At 42.2% G+C, this 19,840-nt stretch overlaps 1 protein-coding gene across 1 annotated transcript in view; it reads left to right on the top strand.

Moving 5' to 3' along the window:
* MSH4 (mutS homolog 4) overlaps positions 1 to 19,840 on the top strand; it is a gene marked incomplete at both ends in the record, with an annotated part of 80,909 nt that overhangs the window by 46,030 nt on the left and 15,039 nt on the right. Inside the window, 5 exons of the mRNA XM_081949158.1 lie at positions 10,251 to 10,423; positions 13,173 to 13,240; positions 15,179 to 15,253; positions 18,019 to 18,083; positions 19,640 to 19,809. Of these exons, the coding sequence (XP_081805284.1) occupies positions 10,251 to 10,423; positions 13,173 to 13,240; positions 15,179 to 15,253; positions 18,019 to 18,083; positions 19,640 to 19,809 (551 nt within the window). The remainder of the gene's footprint in view (positions 1 to 10,250; positions 10,424 to 13,172; positions 13,241 to 15,178; positions 15,254 to 18,018; positions 18,084 to 19,639; positions 19,810 to 19,840) is intronic.

Here is a 19,840-nt window from a genome sequence, read left to right as displayed (position 1 = left end):
AATAATTAAATACGTAGGTGGAGGAGGTTACAAGACTGTATATAGAATAATAAATATAATACATTAAAAACTCTAATAACCCAAGAGTTAAAATATTACCCAAAATTACCCATTAAAATATATCCATCGGGAGGTAAAAACTAAGAATGTGCCAGGCCAGCTAATCGAAACAGGTGAGTCTTTAATTTTTGACGGAAGGAACGGAAGTCAGTGGTAGTTCTAATGTCGGGGGGGAGGTCATTCCAGAGGGTTGGGCCCATCACAGAGAAGGTCCTACCCCTAGGCGTCGCCCGCTGGCACTGCCTAGTGGACGGCACCAGTAGTAGTCCCTCCCTGTGAGAGCGGATTGGTCGTAGGGATGTGTGCGGGAGGATACGATCCCGCAGGTAACTGGGTCCTGTGCCATGGAGCGCTTTAAAGATGGTAATCAATACCTTGAAACGCACCCGAAAAACCACAGGTAGCCAGTGCAGCTCGCGCAGGAGAGGTGTCACATGGGAGTATCTTGAGCTCCCCATAATCACCCGCGCGGCTGCGTTCTGAAATAGCTGTAGTCTTCGGATGCGTCCCAAGGGAAGCCCCATGTAGAGGGCATTGCAGTAGTCCAGGCGAGACGTCACCAGCGCATGAGTGACCGTGCGTAGGGCATCCCGGTCCAGTAGGGGGCGCAATTGGCGCACCAGGCGAACCTGGTGGAACGCCCCCCTTGCCACGGCTGCCACATGGTCATCCATAGACAGCCGGGCATCTAGGAGGACGCCCAAATTGCGCGCCCGCTCCACAGGGGGGAGTTGTTCACCCCCTATGGCCAGCGATGGAATTAGCTGGCTGAACCGGGGTGCCGGTAGCCACAGCCACTCAGTCTTGGAGGGGTTGAGTTTGAGTCTGTTGTCCCCCATCCAGACCCCGACTGCTTCCAAACACCGGGACATCACTTCGACAGCCTCGTTGGGGTGGTTTGGGGTTGAGATGTACAGCTGCGTATCATCAGCGTACAGATGGTATTCAACCCCAAAACCACGGATGATCTCCCCCAGCGGCTTCACATATGCGTTGAACAGGAGGGGCGAGAGGACCGACCCCTGCGGCACCCCACAAGAGAGTGGCCTCAGGGTCGACCTCTGCCCCCCTGTCAACACACATTGCGTCCTGTCAGAGAGGTAGGAGCCGAACCACCGTAGAACGGTGCCTCCGACTCCCATCCCCCCCAGCCGGCGCAATAGGATACCATGGTCGATGGTATCAAAAGCCGCTGAGATGTCTAATAGGACCAGGATAGAGGAACAACCTCTATCTCTGGCCCTCCAGAGATCATCAACCAACGCGACCAAGGCTGTCTCCGTGCTGTGCCCGGGTCGGAAACCGGACTGGCGTGAGTCTAGATATTCGGATTCGTCGAGGTGTCGCGGAAATTGCTGCGCCACCACATTCTCAACAACCTTCGCCAAAAAGGGAAGGTTGGAGACTGGACGGTAATTAGCTAGTTCCATTGGGTCCAGTGAAGGCTTCTTGAGCAGGGGCCTCACCACCGCCTCTTTCAAGGCGGTTGGCAAGGATCCCTCACCCAACGAAGCATTCACCAGGCCCAGAAGCCAGCCTCGTGTCGTCTCCCAGGATGCCTGTACCAGCCAGGAGGGACACGGGTCCATTGAACATGTGGTGGGTCGCAGCCGTCCAGGTAACCTGTCCAAATCCTCGGGGGCAACAGAGTCAAACTCCTCCCAGAGTGGCCTCACAAGACTCGCTGTTGACGTCTCGTCCGGTCCACTGAAGGGGGCCCATCCGCTCCGGATCTAAGCGACTTTGTCCTGCAGATATTCCCCAAACTCCTCTGCTCTTCCCTGCAGGGGTGCCCCCTGTGTCCTCTGTGATAGGAGGGAGCGGGTCACCCGAAACAGGGCGGCAGGGCGGTTATCGGCGGACGCAATAAGGGCGGCACAATGTCTACGTTTGGCCGTCCTTAATGCCACAAGGTAAGTCCGCAAGTAGGCTCTTACCTGTGCTCGATCAGATTCGGAGCGTGAGGACCTCCACCTGCTCTCTAGACGTCTCCTGTGGCGTTTCATCACCCTCAGCTCCTCGGTAAACCAAGGAGCCCGGGTGGATCGCTGCCGCAGGAGACGTCGCAAAGGCGCCACCCGGTCCAAGGCCCCAGCCGCCGCCCTATTCCAGGCGGCCGCTAGGTCCTCCGACCGGGAGCGGGTCAGGGCTATAGGTATTGGCCCAAGCTCCGTCTGGAATCTATCCGGTTCCATCAGGTGCCTGGGGCGGTACCAGCTTAGACAGTCTGGTTCCGCCTCCTCGCGGTGGGAGGTAGCGCCAGGGAAGTTCAGCCAGAGAGATGAGTGATCAGACCATGACAGGGGCGTGATGACTAAATCCACCACTCCCAGATCACTCGTCCACTGCTCAGATACGAAAACAAGGTCCAGTGTGTGACCACCTTCGTGAGTGGGGCCCTGAACTAATTGGGTCAGGTCCATGGCCGTCATGGAAGCCATGAACTCCCGAGCCACCTCAGAAGCCTCTCCCGTCGACGGCAAGTTGAAGTCCCCCATAACCAGAAGCTTGGGGGTCTCAACTGCCGTTTCCGAGATCAGCTCGAGGAGCTCGGGCAGGGCTGCTGATGCATAGCGAGGAGCCAAGTATACAATCAGCAAGCCCCACTGCCTCCCTGGGCCCCATTTCACACCAAGGGACTCACACCCAGGTATCTGAGGAACAGTGAACTCTCTCGGCTCCAAACATTCCCGAATAACTACCGCCACCCCACCACCCTTACCCAGGGCCCGGGGCTGATGAAATGCCCGGAAACCCGGTGAGCACATTTCCACGAGGGGCAAACCGCCCTCGTGGCCCAACCAGGTCTCCGTTATCCCTGCAAGGTCTAGCTCCCCCTCTGAGATCAACTCATTGATGAGGGGGGCCTTGTTAATCACAGACCTTGCATTGCAAAGCATCAGCCGCAGGCCCTGGCTCTGTAGCTCCTGACCACCCAGACTGCAGGGGTTGGTACAAACGACCGGGCGTAGCCAGCAGCCACGGTCTCCCAACCGACCTTGGGATCTTCTCCTGTCCTCGCATCCCCCTCTCCCCACGACCGTTGTAATAAAACAACCCTCCGTTGAAATGACCTTTTCTTTTCCCCCCCCCACCTCATTCCCTTCCTTCCTGGACTCACCTGTTTGCCTGGCACTGGCTTCCCTCCCGGTCTGATGGACCCTCCCCCCCGCCCTGGAACCCCCTAAAAAAGAAGCAAAACATTTAATTAAAAAACCCCTTAGCTTCCATTTCCTGCACCTCTCGGGGTTGACAAACCCGTCATCGAGGCGGGCCCTTGAGAGAGCCAAGGGCCATGCCTGCGAGAGAGGGGCCTCCCGCAGGCGGAGCAAGTCTGACCTCAGGTAAATTGATATAAGAATCCAGTGGGGTTAAGGTGCTGCAGATGGTAACAAAGTCACTAAGGGGGGGGTAAGAGGCAGAATCCTGTTCGTAATTGGGTGAGGATAGGGGGGGGGGGCAGATAGAAGTCCAAATGTCCAGATGGTGCAGGCATAATAGAGGTGGCAAAGATGATAGACGATGATAAAAGATGACAAAAGTGGGTGAAAGCCCTATATGGTCCCGAGTGGGCATAAGATAGTCCCAAGTGAGCATGAGCTCATGGACAGAAGTCTAGGGTCCTCAGTGGGTGGGGGGGGCGTTCTTAGCCTAGGCCTGCTTGATCCAGGCACCACTCCGGCCTCTCCATGGCCCTAGGCCCGATCTTCCGGTAGCTTCTGCTGTTCTGGACCACCCCCGGCCATCGTCCTGTAACTCCAGACTCTGTCCTGGCTCCCTCCCAAAAAGCCCAAAAACCTCATATTCCAGGCTCTCACCCAGTGTTCCAATATCCTGATGTTAAGCCTTCGGCGTCTTCTTATTAGTGTTGGCTGGTCTGCAGGCGGGGGGAGCCACCAGGGGGCGCTCGGAGATAGCAGATCTTCAGCAAGGCCCCCTGGCAGCGGCGTCTCCTCTCCCGTTCTTCTCATTGCCGCCGCTGCCGTCTCTGCTGTTTACTCAGCTGCTCAGCTCCATTCTGCTCAGCCAGTCCCGGCCCTGCCAGTCACTCTCACGGCCGTCTCCTTACTCCCTCCGCCATCGCCTGCGCCAAACATATGCGCGCCGTCGCCGTTCCTCTTCCTGCCTTCAGCCCCGGCCCCCGCATCCATTTTCCAGCCTCTCACCTCTCTCTGGCCTCTCTCCAGTCTCCCCGGCCTCCCCGACCACCCTGACGGACCGAAATAGGTCCAAAGCAGGCCAGGGTGGTTCAGCAGTCCGACTCTTGGCCCTCGGATGAAACGAGGGCCGGCAGCAACCCCCTTCCCCCCATTGGGGCTCCGCTACAGTTCCTGGAGCTTAAGAGGCGACCGCCATCGCCGGAAGCTCCTCCTACTCTGTTCTATGGCTTCCGCTTGGATCTTGTATTGAGGGATGCAGGGGGGCTTTCCCTTTTTCACTTGGATCGTGACTGGAGAGGCCCCCTTTAGGAGTCCTACCTCTGTTGCATCCCAGCCCCAAAGTGAGGATGGCAGGACTTGCAGATCCGCATGAAGCGATGTCTCATGGGTGACCAGCATAAAGGTTCTTTTCCCCGGGATGTCTAGTGTGAGACCTCCTTTTCCACACTTTATGGTGGCTCCAATTTTACATAGGATGTCTCTGCCCAGAAGGGAGACTGGGGATTGGGGGCAGATGGTGAAGGAATGGTTCAATGAGAAGGGACCTAAATCAACTTTTATTTCTTTAGTAAATTCTACTGGTATGGTTTTCCCTCCCACTCCCATTATGTTATCTTGAGCTCCTAGCCTCACTGAATCCTTGTGGCGTGGTTTTGTGATTAATGAGGCTGTGGCCCCAGTATCCACTAGACATTCATATTCTTTCCCACCTATGTAGAGTGAAATCATAGGTTCGCCTTCTGGGCCATTCCTTAAGGGAATTGCAAGCCCTTGAAAGGTGACTATGAACTCGCTGTCTTCCTTCTCTAGTCATTGGGCATGTGGATTGCTTTCTCTTTCGTTCTCCCAATGGGTGTTTTCAGGCTGATTGCTTTCATTGTGGCGGAAAGGGTTGTTCCGAGGCAGGGGGGCTGTGGGTGGCCCCCTGCGATAGCTATTCCTCTGCTCGCTATGGCGGAGCGGGTTGTTTCCTTGCTTAAAATCTCTGGGCCGTCCCGAGTACCGATAATGGTTAGAGGACTGATTACATCCGTGACTCAAGTGCCCCAGCTCCCCACATTTATAGCAATGGTGGCATTTATATGAGGGATTTCCCACTTTCTCACACCACCAGCATCGCAGCCCATTATCAAAAGGTCGCCGTCGCGCTGGCTTTGTGTTATTAGACATGGCAGCAAATATTTGTATTTCTTCTTGCCTTTCTGTCCTCCTTTTCCTATCTCTCTCTTTTTCCCGTTCTATCTCTTTCCTTTCTTTTTCTTCCTCCTTGAGTTTTTCTCTCTGGTCATATATGAAGTTTGTGATTCTACGCAACTCCGATATTTCTAAGGTAGACCAGTTGGATACTATTTTATGGAAGTGTTCCTTAATATCCCGGGAGGATTGGTCAACGAAGGCTGAGGCAAGTATCCTCTGGTCCTTCTGGCAGCCCAAGTCTAGGTGGGCATGTGTTGTAGCTGCCTCAGAAAGCCGAACCCAGAAGGCATCTGGGTTCTCTTGGTCTCTTTGTGTTATTCTTTGAAATTCTGACCAATTTAGAGGTTTTTTCCCAATTTCCTCTAGTGCTTCCATTAGGTTTTCCTTTGCTCTGGTATATGTGATCCAGTGATTATTATCATTATAGTCCCAGTCAGGGCGGTGCAGTGGCCAGGCAACCCGTGCTGGGGCAACTTGACCTGGGGCAACTATAACTGGTCTTTTGGCAATTTGTTCAGTTTGCTCAAACAGTTTTAGCTGTTCATCTTTACTCAGGAAGACAAGCAGCAATTGAGTCATGTCTCCCCATGAAGGGTTATGACTCTCCACGATTGCTTTCAGGGTTTGAATCACTGTTTGGGGATCTGCCCTGAAGGTTGGTGCATCTCTTTTCCAAATTACTAGGTCTGAGGCAGAGAAAGGTGTGTGTGTTAACACATATTCAAATTGGCCTCTCTGTCTTCCTGGTATAGGTTTGCTTATTAGAGGGGCCATAATCCTAGCCTCATTTTTATCCTCAGTATTGATAGGTGTTTTCTCAGTTATTGAACCTTTTGTTCTAGCTAATTCAGCCCAGCAGTACCAATAGGGTAAATGACTGGGTTTTATTCTTGGTCTAAGTGTTTTTAGGGTTTGAAAATCAAAAGTACCGCTGTCAGGCCAAATTTGTCTCCCAGTGTCATCTCTTAGCAAAGCCCATTTGCCACACAATTTCCTTGCTTTCTTTTTGCTCATGCCAGCTAAGATAGGCATGTGCCTGGCGTCCCAGGCTTCTAGGAAATCTCCAAGGGAAGTTCCTGTCACCCTTGAGCTAACGCTTCCCATGACCCTTTAAGATGTAAGGCTCACTTTGGCTTAGCCGGGTGACCCGCCGCAAGTTTTCGGAAAAAAAAAAATTCCGGGAAGGACTTCGATTCCCTCAACGAAGTATTCGGCCCCTTTCCTCGTAGGGAATTCTGCTAAGGTTTTCCAGATCCAAAAAAGGTGACCCGGGGAGGACCTCTGCCCCTCTTCAGTTAGTACAAGCCCCTCCTTCTCTCAATTCTGCACAATGACCTTTGCTGCTTCTGACACATTGGGATTCCCTTATTTCTTTTTATTACCTCCCCTCTTTCACTTGGTTCGCTCGGCTTCCGTTCCTTTAAACAGAAAGTCTCACGTTCGGCGACCCCCCCTTGCTTTCCCGATCCTGACGGTCACGGCTGGTTAGAGCTAGCGACAGGCAGGGGGCGGCTAGAGGTCGTTCAAAGAGGTGAGATCAGGCTGTTGTCCAGGTGGAATCCCACACACACACATATACACACACACACATTTCCGTTCTCCTTAATTCTAGGGATTTTGGTTAAATTTAAAGCGGTACTTACCTGCTTTCAAGCAGCTGTTGAGTCCAAGGCTCAAAAACTCCCTTTACTACCCGATGCCTCCTGGGCAGGGTCCGTGGATTGTCCCTGGACAAAGATGGTCCGTGCCGGCTGGGTTGAATCTCCGGGCTCCGTCCGGTGGCTGGGTTGGCTGGGAGTCCCTTCGTGATGTCGCCAATTGTTAAATGGAAAAAGGTTTCCTCTGCGGGTTCGGATTTCCCGGCTGGGAGAATGAATTTAGAATTGAAGCACGCTGCGTTTGAAAGCAAGTTGACTTTATTATTTCAGGAAAGCAAGACCAACAGTGATGTGGATCAGCGTTCCTGGGTGAGCTGACCCCGACATACAGAAAGTGTACATTTTTAATACCATTTTCCTCTTTGAAGTCCTTTTGTTTTCTTTGTGCTATTGTTTTATCCCTTTTTGTGTGTGCCTTTGCTAATGGTTCTAATCCTGTCCTGAGTTTTGTTATTCCTCTGCCCTAAAGTGCTTCCCATGGGACAGGGATGAGCCCTAATGTCTTCTACTGTATTTCCTATTTTTACATCTTCGCCCCTGAGCTAATCAGTCTTTGTTGTCACTCTGACCTTTTCCTTCTCTTAAAGGTAGCTTCTTCCTGCACTTCCTAGGTCTTTTTGTCTTATTTGTACTCTGCAGCTATTTCTAATTGTGCTGATATCCTGGTAATTATTCTCAGGATGTTTCTTTTAGAATGTATGCTGGCTTTGTTATTCTAGTGACTTCTAGTTTGGCTATGGGCTGTATAGTTTTCCTAATACAACACTGTCTTGGTGAAGTTCCCTTCCCACAATATAAAACACAATTTGCTGCAGGCTCAATACTTTATTTCTTTAAAGCACAAACTACTTTCTCTCCTAAACTGATCTATCTAGGGACTAGAAGGGAATATTTTGGTAGATAGTTCAACTTTAATTAGCACTGCTTTTCTTAGCTAGAAGTGAAGTAAAAATGCAAGATACATATTTTCCAATTATAAATGCACAGCTTAGAAAATAGACATTTAACACAATTAGATCTACTTTAGAGTAAACTTGTAGAATTTTACAGTTTGTTAGTGTGTTTCAGCAATGCAGAACTTTTGTTAATCATAATGAAGTCCTATCTATTAATGTTTCTTTCCAGTGGTGGGATTCAAAAAATGTTATAACCAGTTCTGTGGTCATGGCTTAGTGAGCGTGGCATGGCTTGGTGGGCGTGGCTTGGTGGACATAGCAGGGCAGGGATACTGTAAAATCTCCATTTCCTCCCGATTAGCTGGGACTCAGGATTCAGAGAATAGATGGGGGCGGGGCCAGTCCAGAGGTGGGTTGCTGCTGGTTGGCTCGGTTCAGCCTAACCGGTAGTGGCAGCGGTGGGATGCTTCGCCCGCCCACCCGGACGCTTCTGTGCAGAAGCGCTGCATGTGAACCGATAGTAAACTGGTTCGCAACCCACCACTGAGCCAGTCAGAGGTAGTATTTATCGGTTCTCTGAACTGCTCAAAATTTCCGTTACCGGTTCTCTAGAACTGGTCAGAACCTGCTGAATACCACCTCTGTTTCTTTCCCATATTATTAAAAACTTCTGGAATTTTTTTAATTGGTTTACATTGTGTACTATTTCTCTATGAAACTGATAGAATATTTTTTTTCCTCCAGTACTAATCTCGTTAACTGTTCTGGTTGGAGTAGAGTAGATGTAAAACGCAGCCTAGATTTAAAAAGAATACAGGTAGTCCTTGATTTAGCACAGTTCATTTAGTGACTGTTCAAAGTTACAACAGCACTGAAAAATGAGATCTATGACTGTTTTTCACACTTACAATCGTTGCAGCATATTCATGGTCATGTGATCAAAATTCGGTCGCTTGGCGGTTGCAGTGTCCCAGAGTCATGTGATCCCCCTTTGTGATCTTCTGACAAGCAAAGCCAAAGGGGAAGCCAGATTTATTTAACAACTGAATTACTTACTTAACAACTGCAGTGATTCACTCCACATATGTGGCAAGAAACGTTTTAAAATGGGACAAAATTCATCAAACAAATGTCTCAGTTAGCAACAGAAATTTTGGGCTCAGTTGTGGGCATAAGTCAATGATTACCTTTATTTAGCATAGGCAAAGTAGTTCAAGTACAAATGTAAGGTTACTGTCAGCCTCTGTTTCGCTATTTGCTTTCAGCTGCCATTGAAATGGGGAGTGGGGGCCTGGTAGTTGGGAGGGGAAGTTTTAGTACAGGAGAGATTGTAAAGTGGGAGTTTTGGTCTCACTGTCTGCTGCGCATGCTGGAGATTAGCGTTTAGTGTCGGTCAAGGCCAACCGTCCGCATACCTACCTGATGATGCTCCTTGAAGATGGAACTCACATGACGCCTAAAGGATTTACAGATTGGACAGTGGGATGAGGGTTTCCAGGGGGAGGGGGTTGGTCACATATTGATATGTATGATTTCGCGCGCTTTTGCCTCAGATCTTGCTTTGCTTAGCTACTATCTTTTCATAACCAGTAAAAGTACTCTTAATTCTGCAAAATGGAGTTAAGTTGCTGAGGGAGGCCAGCTTGACAGTTATAGTGTTATTTGGTTGGAAGCCTGAATCAAATGAGATACAGTATGATCAAGGGCCATAGTATCTGATACAACAATTCTTCCATTGTTCGTATTTCAACATTTGCATCTAGATATTGAATGTGTAGCATAGTCTTCATTTAAGGGGGGCTTCTTAGCCAGAGATATAACATCAGATCAAAAAACAAAGAGACATAAATGAAAGTAAACTAACATTAAATCTATCTCTAGTCAGCAGGAAGAAATAACAAAACATTATTAGATTTTATACCATTAGGGGAAAATAAAATATTTTTTAAAATAGTTGATTGGATAGTTGATAATACTTTTCAAATTCACCATAACTAATGAATACATAATGGATGGACATTCAAGAGAAAGATCTAGTGTTAAAGTAATTTAGGTGATATGATATTTTTTATAACCAATAAAACAGAACATATCATTTGAGTTTATGCAACTTTGATAGGTGTGGATCCACCCTGTGTTCTCCGCCATTGGAAAGGCTGTGATTTCTGCACATATAGTGTTGTCTGTTTTGAAAACTGAATTATTAGTATATAAATGTATACTTACATTTCCATTAACTTTATTTAATGAAATTAAATAAATTTGCATTGTTTTCAAAGGAAAGGCCATACTCTTTTTGGCATTCTAAATTATACTAAGACACCTGGGGGAAGTAGAAGACTTCGGTCTAATATTCTGGAACCTCTGATTGATGCTGATAGTATCAACACAAGATTGGATTCTGTTCAAGAGCTCCTTCAGGATGAGGAATGCTTTTTTGGTCTTCAGTCAGGTAAACAAATTCTGCTTTGTAAAAGGAATAAAATAGTTTGTAGGTAGACTGGTGTAGGGTACAGGTAGTCCTTGACTTACAACAGTTTATTTAGTGACTGTTCAAAGTCAGAACACCTCTGAAAATGTGACATGACCATTTTTCACACGTATGACCATTGCAACATCCCCCTAGTCACATGATCATAAGTCACTCACTTGGCAACTGACTCATATTTATGACGGTTACAAGGTCCTAAGGACATGGGATCAGCCTTTACGGCCTTCTAACATGCAAAGTCAATGGAGAAGCAAGATTTAACCATGTTACTGTCAGTAACCATGTTACTGACTTGGCAGCATCCCCATGATCATGTGATCAAAATTCAAATGCTTGGCAACTGAATCATATTTATGACTGTTGCTGTGTCCAAAAGGCCACATGATCCCCTTTTGCAACCTTCTGACAAGCAAAGTCAAATGAGGAAGTCAGATTCACTCAACAACTGATTTACTAACTTATCAACTGCAGTGATTCACTCCACATGTGTTGCAAGTAAGGTTGCAAAATGGGACAAAATTAATCTAACAAATGTTTCACTTAGCAACTGAAAATCTGGGCTCAATTGTGGTCATAAGTCAAAGACTACCTGTATTGTATTTAGTTTTCAAAACTTCTGAATGTATTAGTTCATATCATTAATAAGTTAGTATTGTAAATAAGTTACCCAAATGTAATAAGTTAGCAAGTTAAATATAGGACAGGAATTTTAAAAAATTGTTTTACCTAGGTTTAATTATAGTTCAAGAACAGCCAAACAAAGAAATACAAGAGGCTCAGTAAATAAAAAGATTAAATTATGAAAAAATCCAGAAACAATAATGAAAATAAGGTATCAGAGAATTTCAGGAAGGATTTTAAAACCTTCTTGGACAATTGATTACATAAAAAGAAAAGCAGTTACTGCATAATCACAGGAGAATGAAAATTACTGGCCATTTTCAATGGCCATTGGTTATCTAACAAACATTTTAAGAGCATATGTGATATAGATTCAACTTCTCTATCTGAGCACAAACAAGTGCAGGAATTTAATTTATCTAACTAATTGTCATCCTAATTGGTAGTACCCCAGTTCATGTCAAAGTAAAATATCTCCAATGAGGAGCATGAAATATATTTTTAAAAATTTAGACTGAGGAACAAGGGAGTGATAGCACTGTAGAAAAAATATGGAAAATACTAGTTCTATCAGTCTGAATATCTAAATCCCAAATTCGCTGCTTCAGTTCAACCAGAGTTCAATCAAAGCCAAGAGCAGAGCATGCTGGCAAGTAAGGGCTGCAATAGACCAAATCATTGTTAATTTGTCTCCTTAGGGTAGATCTAAACCTAGCTGGTGATGTGAGATCCGCTCAAAGACTTCCATTAGCCAAAATTTATGTCAGCCAAATTGGACCATTATGTGCACGATCAAAAGGAATTATTTATATCTGTAAAAAAGGGGGAGAATAGCACAGTGGCCCACATACAGAATTTAATTTTTTTTTTGACAAAATTAAATGTTTACCAAGGCTTTTACAGTTTGTCAATTGAGAAATTCATTTTTGAACCTCAGAAGGTGAAACTGGAGGTCATTCAGAGAGAGATTTATCAAGAAGCTGGTCATGGGCTTTGTTGCCTTGGGACACAGTAAATTACCAAAAAAAGTATGTAGTCCAAGTCGCTAGAGATTTGGTATTATTTTCAGAGTTAACTCTGGCTGGAAGTTGAGAAACAAGACTCCAAAACAGAGAATAATTTTTATTGATGACAGCCCACTGGATGCTTTAGATTTTAAAATGTTGTGGAGGTTTTTTTCCCTTTTAAAAGCTTCTTATAGCCTTTCTTTAAGGACTAAAATGTTTCGTGTTAGGAAGAATCATTACATATATAGGCATTTTTATACGCTAGAATTACATTTTGAGTCAAGATTGGATCAGTAGTTAAACTGATGTGAAGAAGATAGCTGGGCAGGCTGAATATATTTTTGGACAAGGGTAATGATTCTTTGATAAGTAGAGATTATTTCATGGGGGTTGACTGCACATGGATTGTTTTAGGAGAGTAGCTAATGGGGCAGCAAAAACAGAAAAAGTGCCATGGACAGTCTACTAATCCAAATCGGTCTGTTTCCTGTCCAAAGGAATGAATCATTGAATGATCTTGAGTAGCTAGATTCAATTAAATGAAAAGGAAAGACACCTGTTATTGGTATGTGATCATTCTCTGGACAAAGAGTGTAAAAATGCTGGAAAATATTTAAGGAAAGGGGGAAGATGTTTGTAATTAGTATTGTCCAACCTATAAAACAGAGCAATAGCACCAAAACAATCACCTCACAATGGTATCTACTGTATGTTCATTTTCTTGCTTGCCATTATTCCCTAATCCCCACATCATGTTTATAAGATATAGTTATTTCATGGTGTAACTGGAGAAAGGAATAGGGGAATGGAGGCAGATACTTTTACATTCTAGCAAACATACCATAATTTCCACATATACTATACAGGAAACAGGCCTCCATCTCAATATTGATTATGTTATCACAAATCTAATTTCTGTCCTTTTAATAAAAAACATAAAACTTGTAATACATATCTTGAATTCTAAACATTTTTGAATTTGAATAATTTTGTACGTGTAGAAATAAACCTTAGAATTTAAGTTTAACTGATTTGTGGATCAAATGAAAAGTTCTGTTTGGGTTTTTCCCCCCCTCCCCCAGTTATAGGAAGATTTTTGGACACTGAACAATTACTTTCAGTTTTAGTACAAATTCCAAAGCAAGATACGGTATGTTTATAAATATTTTAATGAAATACATTATAAATGTTGATCAATTATCTATCTCTATTGCTTCTCTGTTTTAGAGAACTCTGTTCTCATAGAGAATATGAATCAAAACCACTTTCTAAAAAGATTTTCAGATATGAATACAAAGACATACATATAAATGTGAAACTCGAAAAATTAGAATATCGTGCAAAAGTTCATTTATTTCAGTAATGCAACTTAAAAGGTGAAACTAATATATGAGTTACACTCATTACATGCAAAGCAAGATAGTTCAAGCCGTGATTTGTCATAATTGTGATTATTATGGCTTACAGCTCATGAAAACCACAAATCCACAATCTCAGAAAATTAGAATATTACACGCAATCAATAAAACAAGGATTCTACATAGAACAATATCGGACCTCTGAAAAGTATAAGCATGCATAATGTACTCAGTACTTGGTTTGAGCCCCTTTTGCAGCAATTACTGCCTCAATGGGGTGTGGCATGGAAGCTATCAGCCTGTGGCACTGCTGAGGTGTTATGGAAGACCAGGATGCTTCAATAGCGGCCTTCAGCTCTTCTGCATTGTTCGGTCTCATGTTTCTCATCTTTCTCTTGGCAATGCCCCGTAGATTCTCTATGGGGTTCAGGTCAGGCAAGTTGCTGGCCAATCAAGCACAGTAATCCCACAGTCATTGAACCAGTTTTGGTGCTTTTGTAGGCAGGTACCAAGTCCTGCAGGAAAATGAAGTCAGCATCCCCATAAAGTTTGTCTGCGGAAGGAAGCATGAACTGCTCCAAAATCTCCTGGTAGATGAGTGTGTTGACCCTGGACTTAATGAAGCACAGTGGACCAACACCAGCAGATGACATGGCTCCCCAAATCAACACAGACTGTGGAAACTTCACACTGGACTTCAAGCATCTTGCAGTTTGTGCCTCTCCATTCTTCTGATTGTGATTCTTACTGAACCAGACTGAGAGACCATTTAAAGGCTTAGGAACCCTTTGCAGGTGTTATGGCTTAATTAGCTGATTAGAGTGGAACACTTTGAGCCTAGAATATTGCATCTTTTCACAATATTCTAATTTTCTGAGATTGTGGATTTGGGGTTTTCATGAGCTGTAAGCCATAATCATCACAATTATGACAGATCACGGCTTGAACTATCTCGCTTTGCATGTAATGAGTCTATCTCATATATTAGTTTCACCTTTCAAGTTGCATTACTGAAATAAATGAACTTTTGCACGATATTCTAATTTTTCGAGTTTCACCTGTATGGAGAGATGATATTTTTATCCTTGGCATTGTACCAGAGTCTTAGAAATGTTGGATTCTCTGTAATTTATTTGTACACTCTTTTAGCTTGGCAGAACCAGTTATGATATTGCTATTTTCTAATAATGCACAGTAGAATTTATAATTAGTTGTTTCATTTTCACTAAATATATGATTTTGTTTTAATTACACAAAATTAAACTCTTTAAGACTTTTTGTTTGTTTTTTTATCAATAATCAAATGGTTAATTATTTATTATTGGACTGGATGACTGTACAATTTTCTATAAATAATTAGTAGAAAATGACATGAAAGTCTTTATTTAAGCAAATCAGAAGAAATAGTTGTTGTTCAGCTTGGAAACCACATCTCTTTTTTCCTTCCCTTTATTTCCTTCCTATTTTTCTTCAAACCTTGACAGTATGAGATTACCCAATGTTAATACCAGAGGGATGGAGTATAACACTGCAAAACTAAACAGTCTAAGAATGAACAATTTATTGGAGAAAGCCGGAAATATATTTTAATGTTTCTAACATTCTAGCTCTGGTTATTGTACTTACAAGGAAAATAGTAATGATAGTTAAGCACAAATAATTATGATAGTAAACAGTATCTCGGCTCTTTTCTACTGTACCAACTATGACCTGATGTGTTTTTAAAACAGGTTAATGCATCTGAATCAAAGATAACCAATTTAATTTATCTGAAGCATACTTTGGAACTTGTGGAGCCTTTGAAGGTATCATATCCTAAAATATGTAAATGCCAATTATGGTTATCATTTCATTAATTCTCAAATCAAGGAATATACACTATTAAATCAGAACTTTACACTCTATCTTGTTACTTTACCAGTGGGAGGAATTGTTTTTCTCCTATTTAAAACATTATTTTCAAGCTACCCAGAATGTGTTACACCAAACAGTAGATAACGGAGACACTAGGATATCACCTGATCCTCAAATATGACAATGTCCTTATACCTAAATATACCCCAGTTCACAGTCACACACTGAACTCTCAGATTGTCCAATCCCTGTATATGCTGGACTCTACTCATTGCTTGCAGCTATCTGATACCCATGGGTTGATATATGTGTGTACAAAAAGGCAGATTAAAAATAGGTGGAAGGAAATTCAGAGTCAACGTGCTTAATCTTTGCCCAAAACATACCAAGGAGCCTACAGGTGGTCCTCAATTTACAACCACAATGGAGTCCAAAATTTATGTGGCTAAGTGAGACATTTGCTAAGTGAATTTTGCCCCATTTTACTACCTTTCTTGCCACAGTTGTTAAGTAAATCACTGCAGTTGTGAAGTTAGTTGCATGGTTGCTAAGTGAATCTCGCTTCCCCATTGACTTTTCATATCAGAAGGTCACAAAAGTTCACATGACCCCAGGACATTGCAACCATCATAAATATGAACTAGTTGCCAAGTGTCCGAAGTTTGATTGCATGACCACGCGGATGCTGCAAGAACCATAAGTGTGGGAAATGGTCACAAATAATTTTTTTTCCAGTTCTGTTGTAACCTTGAACGGTCACTAAATGAATGTTGTAAGTCAAGGACTGCCTTGAAAATGGTAAATCATACTGTAACTGCCTCCATTACCAGTATATCTTTTCCAAGCTGTCAAACTGAACTCTTTTAGATAGTAAGAAGGCTATATGTTTCCTTAAAATAATAATACAGAAAAGGCATATAATGCTTCAAAGGCATTTTACAGATAATATTGTTCATATATTTTCCATAGAAACTGGGAAGAAGTGACCTGGCTGCATATAGAGAATATTTGATTGAGATTCTCTATAACCTTTAGAACCAATTGTTCTATAACCTTTATGCTTGATTCTTGTCGTTCATGGTTACTTAAAAGTTCATACTTGTCGGAATTATTATCTGGTAAATAATTAATACCACCTTTAGGAAGGGAATAGTTTCTTTATAACTGCTGTAGTCCTGATCACTCTCGTGGAATATCTTTGCCAGAAGAACATCAGATGTGGAATCTTTTGATCGTGTTTTCAGTTGCTCATGCAAAAACATAAGCTTAGCCAATTAGCCATGTCCTAATAACACATAGATAGAGCTACTGCAATCATTTGATAGTTTGCTTCTATGAAAATGCACAGAACTGATTTTAACCCTTTAAAATTCTAAATAGTATGGTACTATCATTGTGGGCATATACCTATCAGGGAATTAATAGATCTATTAAACTATGATATACATCAAAGCTATATTTTAGAGTACCTGCTTGGAGGCCTCCATGTCATGAAATAAACTGGATAGTAACAACTATTAATACTTATGGGTCAGGATGTCTTGTCGTGGCATTTACTTCCTCTGCCTGTTTAGCAGGAATCAGTGTTATTTTTCTTTGTTTAATACATGAAAGCTTTTCAATATAATTTCATTAAGGTAAACTAATTAACAAACTGAAGGTATGACTGACACAACAGTAATGCAAACAACAGGAATAATCAAACTTTGTAGCTAATAATGTGATAATTTACAAAGAAAAAAGGGGAAGAGTCCTGGAAAAAAATATTTTTTTAAAAAAAAGACATATTGCTCCGAAGCCTTTTTCTTTCCTTTATCAAAAAAGTCGCTCTTCTAAATGAAAATTGACAGAAGATAAATATCAGTTATTTTCTGCAAATCAGATGTAGATTTTACCTTTGACAGCTGTATGATGATTTTTTAGCAGCTCCTGAGCCCCTGTTTTGATACATTCCAAATACCAATACAGTTAGTGATATATTTTATATTGTAGCTAAGAATATATGCAATTTTAATAGCAATAGCACTTAGATTTATATACCGCTTTACAGCCCTCACTAAGCAGTCTACAGAGTCAGCCTATTGCCCCCAACAAGCTAGCTGGCTCATTTTAACGACCTCGGAAGGATGGAAGGATGAGTCAACCTTGAACCAGTGAGACCCGAACTGACAAACTGCAGGCAGTCGGTGATCAGCAGAAGTAGCCTGCAGTACTCCATTCTAACCATTGCACCACCACGGCCCTTAATATGATACAGAGTCATTTTACTAATTCAGATACCTACTTCATATAAAACAATGCTAGAACAAATCAAAATCATATGTACTAATGTTCTAACATCTGAGTTGCATTTCTAATAACAAGAGGAAAAAACTATTGTTTTTTTCAGATTTAGAGTTATTTTTCTTCAATTTATAATTTATTATATTGATACATATAATATTTTAGCGATGTTGTTTAATTTTCATTTTTGTGGTGAAATTGGCATGGATCAATTTTAAAAAGTGATTACTTTTTAAATTATTTAGTTGATACTATTTAAGCCAATTCTTTTGTGCATATATTTGTTATACTGTAATTTTTGATTTACTTATATTTTAAATAATTAAAAAAATAAAGTTATATTACTTTCCATCCAAATCTTAGTGAAGTAAGATAGTAGTACATTAACATTCCTATACTCTTGTTCATAGACATTTTAATTTTATTTAAACAGGAAGCCTTAAAAAGCTATAAGACGCCATTATTAAAAGCTTATTATAGCTCTTTGGAAGATAGCAGGTACTATATTATAAATACAGTTTTATATCTAACATTTTACATTAGACAATAAAGGTTATTTACTATTCATTATAATTGTTGGTATTACTCATGATAAGAAAGACAGAATAGAATAGAATAGAATTCTTTATTGGCCAAATGTGATTGGACACACAAGGAATTTGTCTTTGGTGCATATGCTCTCAGTGTACATAAAAAGACAAGATACATTCATCAAGAATCATAAGGTACAGCACTTAATGATAGTCATAGGGTACAAACAAGCAATCAGGAAACAATCATTATAAATATAAATCATAAGGACACAAGCAACAAAGTTACAGTCCTACAGTCATAAGTGGGAGGAGATGGGTGATAGGAACGATGAGAAGACTAATAGTAATAGTAATGCAGCCTTGGTGAATGATTTGACGGTGGTGAGAGAATTATTTGTTTAGCAGAGTGATGGCGTTCTGTAAAAAACTATTCTTGTGTCTAGTTGTCTTGGTGTGCGGTGTTCTATAGTGTCATTTTGAGGGTAGGAATTGAAACAATTTATGTCCAGGATGTGAGGGGTCTGTAAATATTTTCACAGCCCTCTTTTTGACTCGTGTGGTGTACAGGTCCTCCATGGAGGGCAGGTTGGCAGTAATTGTTTTTTCTGCAGTTCTGATTATCCTCTGAAGTCTGTGTTGTCTTGCAGAAGGGTTGCAGAACCAAACCAGACAGTTATAGAGGTGTAGATGATAGACTAAATAATTCCTCTGTAGAATTGTATCAGCAGCTCCTTAGGCAGTTTGAGCTTCCTGAGATGGCGCAGAAAGAACATTCTTTCTTGTGCTTTTTTGATGCTTTTGATGTTAGGTGTCCATTTTAGGTCTTGAGATATGATAGAACCTAGAAATTTGAAGGTCTCTACTATTGATATGGTGTTGTCTAGTATCGTAAGAGGTGGTAGTATGGTCGGTTTTCTCCTAAAGTCTACCACCATTTCCACGGTTTTAAGTGTGTTCCAGATTGTTCCGGTTGGACCACAAGGTTAGTTCAACCTCCCGTCTGTATGCAGTTTCATCGTTGTCTCGAATGAGACCAATCACTGTTGTATCATCTGCAAACTTCAGTAGTTTAATAGAGGGATCTTTTGAGATGCAATTATTGATATAGAGTGAGAAGCAAAGTGGAGAGAGCACACAGCCCAGGGGGGAGGGGGGGTCCTGTGCTAATTGTACAGGTATCTGATGTGATTTTGCCTAGCTTCACCTGCTGTTTCCTGTCTGTTAGGATTTAGGATTTAGTAGTATTTAGATTTAAGTAAGTAATTATTAACTTGCTTTAAACATATCTATCACAATGAAACTGTAACTAATTAAAGAATCCTGACAGAAATAGTATTGTTTCAAGAAAAATAGTTTTTCAGATAATAATGAAAAATAAATATGGCATTAGGCAAGTGAAGCTATATGAACATAGTGAGTTTATAAAAATACATTATCTGAGTTGGGATAAAAAATCTTTTCGGCAGTTAATACAGTGTGAAATATAACTATCATTTCTACAATTATGTATAATTTCTCTAGGTTTGGGATCATTCTTGAAAAGATTAAAACTGTTATTAATGATGATACAAGATACACAAAAGGATGTTTGAATATGAGAACTCAAAAGTGCTATGCGGTGAAACCTAATATTAATGAATTTCTTGATATAGCACGAAGAACGTACACTGAAATTGTGGATGATATAGCTGGTAAGGATTTAACACTTTTTAAAGAAGGAAG

This window comes from Natrix helvetica (genome assembly GCF_964273705.1).
Source record: "Natrix helvetica genome assembly, chromosome: 3".
NCBI classification, from domain to species: domain Eukaryota; kingdom Metazoa; phylum Chordata; class Lepidosauria; order Squamata; family Natricidae; genus Natrix; species Natrix helvetica.
Note: the sequence above shows the minus strand (reverse complement) of the source record. Positions and strands in the feature narration are given on the sequence as shown.